This window comes from Eulemur rufifrons, chromosome 1 (assembly GCF_041146395.1).
Source record: "Eulemur rufifrons isolate Redbay chromosome 1, OSU_ERuf_1, whole genome shotgun sequence".
NCBI classification, from domain to species: domain Eukaryota; kingdom Metazoa; phylum Chordata; class Mammalia; order Primates; family Lemuridae; genus Eulemur; species Eulemur rufifrons.
This window is the reverse complement of record NC_090983.1, coordinates 73,420,605-73,432,680: the sequence shown is the minus strand read 5'-3', so window position 1 is coordinate 73,432,680 and position 12,076 is coordinate 73,420,605. Positions and strand designations below refer to the sequence as shown.

At 40.6% G+C, this 12,076-nt stretch overlaps 1 protein-coding gene across 1 annotated transcript in view; it reads left to right on the top strand.

Moving 5' to 3' along the window:
* Positions 1-5,895: 5,895 nt before the first annotated feature.
* LYPD6 (LY6/PLAUR domain containing 6) overlaps positions 5,896-12,076 on the top strand; it is a 31,920-nt gene continuing 25,739 nt past the window's right edge. Inside the window, exon 1 of the mRNA XM_069472872.1 lies at positions 5,896-6,013. Coding sequence (XP_069328973.1) covers positions 5,896-6,013 — 118 coding nt within the window. The remainder of the gene's footprint in view (positions 6,014-12,076) is intronic.

Genomic DNA, 12,076 nt, shown 5'->3' with positions numbered 1-12,076 from the left:
AGACATACTGTTTTTTTTTTCCCCAAGAAGGAACAATTTCATAAGTGAAATGTGTTGGGAGAATTAAGATTCAATTTAAGATTCATGGTTAAAAAAGTATTTGAATCCCCCCAATTTGAAAACTTGTACTAAAAAAACTGGGCCTAAAGAATCTCCCTTGCCCTTTCCTATAGCAAGTAGAGATGGATCTCTTATAGGGAATGAAGTAGTTGCTTTGACTTCATCCTGCAGTAGGGCTGCGTGTGCGTGCACAGGACATGGGCCTTGGCGGGGACACAAGGGCATGTGCTCCTGACTGCCGTCAACATCTTTCATATGAGTAAAATCTAATTAAAGCAGATATTAAGGGTCGTGGGGTGGAACATAGGCCTGGTAGGGTAGGCTGAGGGGGTTATGGGGAGGTCATAGGAGGGCAGGACCCACCTGTTTGTGTCACTGACGAGGGATGGCAGAGAGTCACCTGGGTCTGCATGAGCCTCAGGTATGTTGAAGTGCTGTGGGGTGGGAGGTACCCTCCTCCTTTCCCCGGTGGCTTTGCCCCCGCTTTGGTGGCCATAGGGCAGATGCTGAGGTAGAGGAGACATATGAGTCCTGATTTGTCATACTTAGTAGTTTTGCAAGATTGTTGTATTTTTCTGACTTAAGGAAAGTGAGTTGTGTGTTGAACAAAGTTATTACACCATATTTACTTTCACTTAGGAAACTATACTGGTTTTGGACAAAACAATAGTAGTAAAAATATTAGGAAACACCACCTAGCATTTACTGTGCAACAGAAACTGTTCAGTGCTTTACAAACATTAACTCATTTACTCCTCATGATATACTTTTGAGGTAGGTAGTATTATGATCCCCATTTTGCAGATGAGGAAACTGAGGCACAGAGTGGTTAAGTAGCTGGTGCAAGGTTACCTAGGTAGTAAGTGTTGGAGCTAGGTTTGAAACCCAGGCAGCCTAGCTCTTACCCTCTGTGTGTGACTCACATATATTCAACACATGCAGTGAAATGAAGGCTGGTAGCTGGGCAGCCATGCTGCAAAGGTTGCAGTAAGGTTAATTTCGGATGACATTAAGTGATGCATAATGCTTAGAGCAAGTACTGTGCAGAGAGAGAGAGACCTTTAAATCAATAACTGGAAGGGATATTGTGGTTGAGAAATGCTTTAATAAAAATGTGTCACTTGCAGTGTTTGATATATGTGAAGCACTGATGTTGACTTCAAGTTGCATATTAAAAAAAAGAACTTAGGCTGGCAACTAGTTGACGTTTAATGTGAAATTATATCAAAATAAAACCAGATAGCTTTCCTCACCGCCCATTCCATGAAAAAAATCACTGTGAAAGTTTTGCTCGGTGTAAGTGTGCCTAGCTACAAATGCTGAAAGACCTAGCTTTAAATCCCCACTTAGGGAAGTTACGGGGTCTTGAGCAAGTTCTTCCTCCTCTCTGAGTGCGGCTTCCTCACCTATAAAACAGGAATAATTGAAAAGGAAAAATAAAATACATGGCTTGTTTGTATATCACACACACTCACGTGCAACTATGTTACCATACATGAAACATGTACTTAATAGTTGGTGATAGTGGTGGACAATTCACAATGGGGTCTGAGAAGTTACCAAGCTTTTTAAATGGTGAGGTGAGAAAGCTGTGGGCCCTACTCTTTTCATAGCTGGGTGGTGAGCAAGACACAGTCAGGTAAGTGTGTGCAGGAGCCGAATAAGAGTTTGAAGCTTATAGATGATACTGGGACACTGTGGAGACTTTCATATAGACGGAATGCATAGGCCAGGAAACAGAAATAACTTGTTTTGTGTGTAGACACTCAGATGTTTTCATACGGCCTTATATCAGCTGCTCCAAGGTCATCTAATGTTCAATTTTCTATACTATAGTCAGTACTGTTTGCAAAAGCTATAGGTTGAACCACATGAAGTTGACAATACACAACCATTTTTTACTCAGAAAAATGGCAGTTTTATATGGTTCGAGCTGACGCTTCTGTTAGTGACTCAAAACTTAAAAAATTTTTAAAAATTCCTTGAAAGCAACAAATGTGGTTTTAATTTTCTACTTATTTCTAGAAATAGGATATACTGTGGTTTAAAACTCTGCTTTTAAAATAGTTGTATTAGTTTCCTATCATTGCCGTAACAACTCACAACAAATTTGTGGCTTACAACAATACAGATTTATTACCTGACAGTTCTGGAAGTCAGAAGTCTAAACTCAGTCTCACTGGGCTACATTCAAGGTGTTGGCAGGGCTGGTTCCCTTTGGAGGCTTCAGGACAGGCTCCACCCATTTCCTTGCCTTTTTCTGCTCCTAGAACCCACCTGCATTCCTTGGCTCATGGTGTCTTCCTCTCATCTCTCCAACTTCTGCTTTCCTCTCCTACTGCGGACTCTGATCCTCCTGCCCCGTCTCACGACGACTTTTGTGATTCCATCGGGCTCTCCTGGATAATCCGGTGTGATCTGCCCGTCTCAAGCCCCTTAACCTAACCAAATCTACAAAGTCCCTTTTACCATGTCAGGTAACATACTCCCAGGTTCTGGGGATTATGTGACGTGGGCCATCTCTGGGGGCCATCACTCAGCCTACCATAACCGTCACCTCTTTTTTGTTCATTTTGCATTTTACAAGCTCAGCTAATTCTCTACTAAGATTTTTCTACCTAGGTTTCTAGTATGAAGAAGATTAGAAAAATTTCAAAATGATGTGCCTTCTAGCGTATTCTGGCATTGAGTAGGTCTCAGTGAGTAGGCAGGAGCTACAAAGAGAAACTTCTGGTAGGAGAGGCTAAATTTAAATTCTATAACTGAGCTCTTTATCGCCATCCTTTTTAAGGTTGATAATTAACACCTACTCTCAAGCCCAGGCTGTTTGTCCCACCACAGGGGAGGTCCGGTGGAGGTATACGCTTGCTCTCATTTCTGTGCTTAGACGTTTGCAGGTGCAATTAGATGATAAAAAAGTGGCATAATGGGGGAGGGGAAGCATATTAGGCAATTTTAACACACTATTAAAAGGAATAAAACAAAAATGCAAAATGCTGCATACGATTACAGTGGAAGAGTAAATTAAAAATTAAAGCGATGCCACATAGTTTTCTAAGTCCATTTTTTTCTTTTGCAAAAAAGTAACTGGAACAAAAGTTCTGCCATCCTTAATCCTCATCAATTTAAATTTAAATTTTGCCATGAGTTTGCTTTGCTATTTAATTTACTTTAGTATGAAGATCAGTTTCTACATTCTTAATATTATTGACAAATTTTTAAATATCACTCCAAGACACTCTCCACTCCCACCTGATCATATTTTGGGTCATAAGAGATATGGTAAGAGTATACATGATTTCAAATTAAGCTTTATTCTGCAGCATGGATCTGGATTTTTTTTTTTCTTTTTAGCAGATACAATGATGTTTCTATCATTCACCTCTTATGGCAAAACAGAGAATGAGCTGGCAAAGGGCATCAGTGGAGGACCTTCTCCGAGGTATTAGAAGAGTGTGAGGCGAATGTTCCCATCCCTTGCACAGGGGCTGCCTGGACCTTTTCTGTGGCCAGGACCTGAGGCAGGGAAAGTCCCTGCGCTGAGGAGCAGCCAGTTCTACAACCCGGGCGGGACTATACGGCACTCTGTGGCATCTCAGATCATTTACAACATATTACAATTATGAAACATCACTAGGACATGTCATGTGACAGGAAATGCTCTCTAAAAAAACCCTGTGCAATGGGCTGCAACATATTCCCCCCAAATTCCCATGTTGAAGCCCTAACCCCCAGTACCGCAGCATGTGACTGTATTTGGAGATACGGCCTTTAAGGAGGTAGCTAAGGCTAACTGAGGTCATGAAGGTGGGGCCCTGATCCAATCTGACCTGTGTCCTTACAAAAAGAGGAAGAGACACCAGGACTGTGCAGGCACGGAGGACATAGCGAGGAGGCAGCCGTCTGCAAGCCAAGGAGAGAGGCCTCAGGAGAGACCAGCTCTGCCAACAGCTTCCTCCTGGACTTCCAGCTTCCAGAACTGTGAGAAATGAATCTGTGCTGTGTAAGCCGCCCAGGCTACGGTGCTTCGTTACGGCAGCCCGAGCAAACTAATACCCCGCGTCTTTGCTATCTTTATTTTATATTTTCCTTTCCAGTCTTTTGTCTGCTACATTTGTTCACATTTATGTTTACAGTTACAAACATAAGGTTCATGCCATTTTGATCTCTGACTCTCAAACTGAGCTCTGTGCAGACTGAGTGTCGATGGGACTGTTGGCCGAGGTGCGGTCGTGTCTCCACAGGGTGCTGTGCGGATCTGTCCCTCAGCCGCAGCGTCACCTTAGCAACCTCGCCACACTGGCAGAGAAAAGCCAGGATGGATGTGAAAGGAAGCACCGTTGCGTTCATTTTTTTGTTTGTTTGTTTGTTTGTTTTGTAGAGATGGGGTCTCCCTCTTGCTCAGGCTGGTCTTGCACTCCTCCTGCCTCGGCCTCCCAGAGTGTTAGGATTACAGGCATGAGCCACCGCGCCCGGCCTCAGTTTTATACTTTCTATCATTATCATTCTGTTTTAATTAATATTGTTTCATAGTATATTCTAGTATCCAATTAGGCCATATTGATTTTTTATACTGAGTTCCTATTTCATAATATATTTACTCATTGTCTATTTGTTTTTACAAAGTAATTTTAGAATTATTTTGTTATGCTATTTACAAATCTTGTTGAATATTTGTATTAAAATCTGTAAACAAAAATATCCAAATCATGGTTTTTCAGCCAGGTTAAATATCTAAACTTGACCCCTTGCATGAGCACTAGAGATGATGGTGCTTGGAAAAATAGTAGAATAAGAAGAACAAGCTTTACAGGAAATCAAGAAGATGGCAAGCGAATAGCACACGTATAAAAATCAAGACGCATCTTTGCATTCCAAGTAAGCTGGACAATTCAACCCTATCACAGATTTTTGCTGTCCTCAATTTTGACTGCAAAGGACAGAATCAGGATAAAGGATGAAGTAGATGATTGCTTAGTGCTACCATGATACCTTGATCTTATCGGTTTTTGTTTGTACACCTTGAATCAGTCTTAGGAGGAATGCAGCAACGCCTAGTGTTTAAAAATGCAGACTCGAAAGCCACGCTGCCTGGGTAAGAGTCAGCGCCTCCCCTCACTTGCTGGACCTCAGTTTGCTCAAAATGGGGTAATAATAGTGTCCACCTCACAGAGCTGTTGGGAGAATGAATTGGCATATATAAAGGGCTTCAGTAGTACCTGGCCAACAAATACTACGTTAAGGAGATTTTGTGTTGTTGAGGCACTTTTTGGTTTTGGAGAGGTCAACTAACCTGTATTTCTTTGTTTCCCCAGACCTGAAAGTCTGCCCTGCAGAGGTTTGCATGGGCACCGCTGCCCAGCAAGGCCGCGCTCCCTGCCAGGCCAGCGCTGCCATCAGGGAGTCGCTTCTGAGCTTTTGCACCTGGCTTCTTTATTGTTGCGCTCCGACAGCCATCCCCTGGCCTTCTGGCAAAAATAGCTGGATTTCATTAACATTCAATCTCTCTTGATACCATCTCTGCTGGATATGAGAGGGACAGCTACCAGTGGAGCTTTAGCAACCTGATTAAGAACAGATCTGGGCTGCAATGTTCTAAGTGCTCTAAAATTACTGTTTATAAAGTTTCTCTCCATGTCTCCCCACATCCTGTGCCCTCAGCTCCGTGTCCCTCCCCGGCGCATCTCACCCACATGGGAGCTCAGCCAGGCCTCCGCGGCTGTCTCCAGGTGGACGCTGAGATGAGTCTCTCTTCCTGTTGCAGGTGCACGTTCTCTCCTGTCGTCCCGAGTCCCCACTCCCAGGCCCTCTGCATGAGTGACGCTTCGCTCTGCCATGGGACCTGGCCCTGCTCTGGCCTGGCTCCTGCTCCTGAGCCTGCTGTCTGATTGTCTGAGAGCCGCTCAGTCCCGAGACTTCACCGTGAAGGACATTATCTACCTCCACCCTTCAAGTAAGACTGTTCTCTTTGCTGCAGAAATGCCACTTTAATTCAAACAAGAAGTGGGCCGAAAAATGGCCAGGAGAAGGCAGCCTTTAATGCAGGGGAAACCTCCTGTGATTTAATTGGAGGATGAAGTAATTAACAAAAGATGTTTTATGCATTAACCTCATGTTTTCACAGGAAGTTAATTTCTTTTTAAAGGCAAATTATTTGGCTTGTTTTCTCTGTTCCCTACACAATCCCTCTGATCTTGAATACTCTTCCCTTGTACTCATGCCAGCCCTCAGTCAGTTATCAAAGTTTACTGCCATGTCCCGGGAGGAGGATTGTTTGTAAAAGATCAATCCTCTATAGGTAAGATAATAGTTGGTCTTCCTCTCTGAGCATCTAATTCTCAGTTTCAGCATAATTGCCTCCCACAACTTCCTATGCCCTGTGCCTTTTGGTTTCCTGTGTTTAAGAATTATCTAGGGAGCGTGTAATAATGGAGATGCCCAGATCCTTGCCCTAGAGTTTCTCGTCTGCAAATACCTCAGGCTATACCTGTGGCTGTTTGCTTTCAGTAGGAATTCCAGGCACTTCTGCAGATATTCTATGGATTACACCTTGGGAAACAGAAGTTTGACTTCCTCTTTTGATCTCCATTTCTGTATTTATCTTGTCTCTTTTTATTTTTTTATGAATCCTCTTTGTACTGCCCCTGTTGCAGTGAGAGCTGGATATATTGTGTATGTTCTGACCTTTAGCTTTTGCCCCAAGGTACATTACTCTTTTGAAATGTTCTGCTTAGCAAATATTGCTTGAGTGCCCAGTGCGTGTCAAGGATTGTGGTGGGCATGAAAGGTATTAAAGCCAAATAAAACATAGTCCTTGCTTCTGAGACTCTTCCAGGGCTGTTCCAGTCTACAAAGTGGAGGCAGCCAGTCGGACTACTTCTCTCCCACATGGTTAGAATATTTACTGCTGCATGGTTTGGCTGAGAGGTGGTACGCAGAGGGCTCAGGAGCTTGGAGTCCACCTGACCTTGGGTCAGCAACTAGCTCAGTTGCTTTGTAGCCTTTTCAATTGAAATAAGTTCCCTAACTTTGTGAAGATTAAATAAAACAACGCATGTGAAGCACTTAGCACTGAGTGTGAGATGTAGTAAATGCTCAAGGAATGTTAGGGGAATTTTTTTTAAGTGTTAATTTCCTCATTTCTGAGGTGGCAAAATAATACATACTCTGTAGCATTGTTTTATGGACCACAAAAAATATCTGTAAAATACCAAGCCCATCCCATACCAGGCAACTGAATGGCTGTTTATATTGTTACTATTGGCTCAGACAGTAAACTGGGGGTGCTGAAAATACACCACCCTAATTTTCTATTACTCCAAATATACTTTTGATAGGCGGCAAATAATTTCTTTGGATTTATTGTCACTATACCCTCTCACTAGTATAGTCTTGGTGCCCACTGGTTAATTGTATGGAAAACTTTTCTGGCTGCCTGTGTTTGTAGGACTTTTAACTTTTTAAAAATCATATGCATGAAAAGAAGATGTTTTGATACTTGTTCTATTTTCTAGATTGCATTTCATTCTATTCTCCAAATAGACATACTTCTTGATTAGACTTGGAGAAGCAAAAACCTGGATTTCAGTCCCTTAGGATGGATTGCCCAGGTTTCCAGGTTTCTTTGGTGTTCTTTGTCAGCTTCAGTGACAAACTCAATAGTAACCAGGCCACAAAACGGACCCATGCCTAAACTTCTCTGGGGCCATGATTGTACACAGGGGGTGGAAAGGAAAATTAAGGCGATTGGATTTAAGCAAACAAGAACAAAAGAAGCACACACACGACTTGTGCCTCAGTGGGGTGGGGGGTCAGTGCCCGAGGCGGTGGGCTCCTATTTGGAAAGTCAATTTCAGAATGAGGTCTTGAAGGACGACCCCTGCCAGCCAGAGGAGAATCACTTCTGCTCTTCAGAAGTTGGTGGAAAATGCCCATGTGACCACTGTTAATTAAATGGAGCGATGGCGTGATTAGAAGGAACTCAGGAGATGTAAAGAATTGGTGGGGTTTTCTGGTATGATTTTGAAGTATGGAGAAGGATAGAAGGATAGATAATAAGTAGACAATTCACCAGCAGGTCAGGGCCCAAGCTGTCGTTAGTGTCTCCGTAACTGATCATGAGGAGTGCTGTATGAATTCTTCTTAGATTGACGTTACCATGAGGAGCTCCTACCTGGGCAGACCTTTGTTTATTCTGCCCTCTTTAAATCAGTGTTACCTTCACATTTCTCTGAACTATTTCAGAAGTTTGGGTGTGTGTTTTCACACTTTGATGTTTTAAATGGCATGGTTCTCTGTCCTTGAGCACTAGACCACATTTAGATGGAGTGATCTCTACAAAGAAGCAGGTTTCTGTCGAACCCAGACGATACAGAATATAAGAGGGTAGTGTGGGATTAGTTTGATTCTGAATTATTTATATAATCACCTTAATTTGGAGATGGAGGCAAAACAGCTTTCTTTGGGTCAGTGAGTGAGCCAGATTTCATTAATATTACATATAGAAGCTGGGAACCTGCACAGGGAGAAATACGGTGGTGATGGAGGTGTGGGAAGACACACAGTTGTCTGTACCAGACAAATATAAACTCGTTTCTCATGGGCCCAAAACAGCCCTCATTGATAATACCTTGAGTGACATTGGAACTGGGGTTGGGAAAATTCACCATCCCATGACTAATCTCCTTTTGATCTCTGGTTTCCTAATCTTTGAAGTTCCTGAAACTTTAAAAGAAATAAACTTTATGGCTTTCAAACTTACAGCACTGTCCTCAATAATATTCTTTTCTATAATCCGTATGCAGGGTTTTTTTTTTTTTTTCATGTGAAAAATGATAAATTTCTTACCAGCTTGTGATTAAAATACTGAAGTCTAATAAAAATCTTTAAAACAAGAGTACTGTTAAGAGAAGTGGAGCTTCTTATTTGGTAGTCAGACATCACACGAGATGGCAAAGTTTAATATGCTAAGTGCCTGCAACCTGTTCTCCTTTTCTTTCTGCCTGGCCTCCTTTTCTTTCCTTAGAATAGAAAACTTTCCTAAGAATATTCAGTTTTCCTCTGGTGGCATGTTTCGAGTTTTTCCTTAATCATGTGCACCACATAACTGTATTCCAGCAGAGGGCTTGTTTATGCCCATGTATAAAGCCAGTAAGTTTGTTCACAATCCTGTATCATGTAAGTCTTAGAGGGTAAGGGGACTCTCTAGAAAGGTACCAGGAAATGCATATTTACTGGAAATATATTCATATTAAAATTATACTGACAATATTTTGTTGCCAAGTAGACTGAGAAGGAAGATAAATTCATTAGATGTCTAGAATTTTTATATTTGTATCCAGTTTCTAAAAACAACGCAAATTGATTTGATAAGAATAGAAAAAAGTTTGGATGCATTACACATCAGCATACCTTTCAAAAACAAGTCTGTTCTTCACCATGTTTTTGGTGACTGAAGGCCTTTGTCCAGGCAAAAGTTCCAAGAGACAGAAACAAAGACTAAATCTTTTCTGATGCCTTACAAATGAATTATGGTCGGCTGAACTACCGCTGACCATGAGAGTTAATGGACAGATTATTTTACAGGAAGTAACTGGGCACTTTGGTGTTTCTTTTTTTCTTTACAATCACCTTCTCATAAGGGACCAAGGACTTATGCCCTGAAATACAGAGTACTAAGCTTATTAACTCTGTGATCAAGAGCCAAATTAGATTCATTCACAGCTGGGGCCACAACAATTTGAAACTCTGCTTGCTCTATAATGCTTTGAAGTAACAAAGAAGAAAATAGCACATCTCTTAGAAACCTCTTTCCGTTCTTTTTAAAAACACCTCTTTATCAGATGCAGTATCAATTAGCAAGTTACTGAGGATAGTTGGTCACCTGTAGACCTTATTTTTGGCAAAATATTTCCAGAAGGAAGAATTTAACCATTTACTTGGTATTGTACTATAATTAGGCACAGAAAGCTGAGTATGTTTGCAGAGATTTGTCACTAAACAAAGTGTGATAATTCACTGACTATTTATACCTGCCAAGAGTCAGTAAGACCTCCTTTAAGCAGATATTAAAGTTGTGCACAAATAGGAGGCTGTAGATTTTAAAATCGTACTCACCAGAAATGAGATAATCTGGTTAATTGCCAATGATATGTGCTGATAAACTCATTCAGAGACAAATGATTTGAAGCAAAGCTTCATTTTGTTGTCATGATATTTTAGTTCATGCTCCTATGTAAATTTCAATAGACATTGGGTTGATTTCTGAGTCCAGGCCTACTTATGTGAGAAATAACAGGGTGTAACTTAATATGTTACTAGTCTTACAAATGATTATTTTGAAAAGTCCGTTAAATAATGTAAATTGGAGAACGCTACACCTTATTAGTGTTAGCATCTCAATAAGTTTGTTCTTAGAGCAGTTGGATTGTCAACCTTCATTCTTAATTAAGTTCTTAATTTATCTCTTTGATGGGAAAGTTTGCAGGAATAACTAATTCAATATTCCAGCCAAAAATTTTACTGGCTACAGTGACAGATGATAAAATTGGATGCCCTAGTGAATTAATCATGCAAACTGAAGTGGTACAGCTAGCTTGCAGTCATAAACCTTGGTGAATATGATGATCATTTTTTGAGAAATGCTGTTCTTTGACAAATTCTTTATAACCTTTTTTTCAAAACTTCTACTTTGATCATTCTACTTCAAATTTTACAAGCTATTTTAAAGTCCTATCTTTTAAAGTTATTTATATACTATTTTAAACTTGATAGGAAAGCTATTTTTAATGTATCCAATGAAGACAATTTCATAAAATATTTTGAATGGTTTTCCTATAATCCAATTAAAATATCTGTAAGAATATTGAATGGCTTTGGAATTTGAGGACCTGTTTTGGTTTTGGTTTGTTTTTTTGTTTTGTTTTTTTAATTCTTCAGGCATGTACAGGCATACTGGGAGATAGTGCCAGCTTGATTCCAGATTACCACAACAAAGGGAATATCGCAATAAAGCTACACAAACTTTTTGGTTTCCCAGTTCATAGGAAAGTGATATTTACACTAGACTGTAGTCTATTAAGGGTACAATAGCATTATGTCTAAAAAACAATGTACACACTTTGTTGACAATGTATACACTTTATTGCTAAATACTTACTGCTAACGATCATCTGAGCTTCAATGAGGTGTAATGTTTTTGCTGGTGGAGGGTCTTGCCTCGATGTTGATGGCTGCTGACTGATCAGGGTGCTGGTTGCTGATGGTTGGGGTGGCTGTGGCAATTTCTTAAAATAATAGTAGTTTGTCACATCAATTGACTCTTCCTTTCACAAAAGATTTCTCTGTAGCATGCAATCCTCTTTGATAGCATTTTACCCACAGTAGAACTTTTTTCAAAATTGGAGTCAATCCTCTCAAACCCTGCTGCTACTTTATCAACTAAGTTGCTGTGATATTCTAAATCCTTTGCTGTCATTCCAACAATGTTCACAGTATGTTCATCAGGAGTAGATTCCATCTTAAGAAACCACTTTCTTTGTTAATCCATAGAAAGCAACTCCTCATCCATTCAAGTTTTATCACGAAATTGCAGCAATTCAGTCCCATCTTCAGGCTCCACTCTTAATTCTAGTTCTCTTGCTATTTCCATCACATCAGCAATTACATCCTCCACAGCAGTCTTGAATCTCTTAAAGTCATCCATGAGAGTTGGAATCAACTTCTTCCAAACTCCTGTTAATGTTGATACTTTGACCTCGCATGATCACAGATGTTCTTACTGGCATCTAGAATGGTGAATCCTATCCAGAAGATTTTCAATTTTTTTTTTTGCCCAGATCCAGCAGAGGAATCACTGTGTGTGGCACCTATAGCCTTACAAAATGTATTTCTCAAATATGAAGATTTGAAAGTCAAAATTACTCCTTGCTCCATGGGCTGCAGAGTGGGCGTTGTATTAGCTGGCATGAAAATGACACTAATCTCCTTGTACATCTCCATAAGAGGTCTTGGGTGA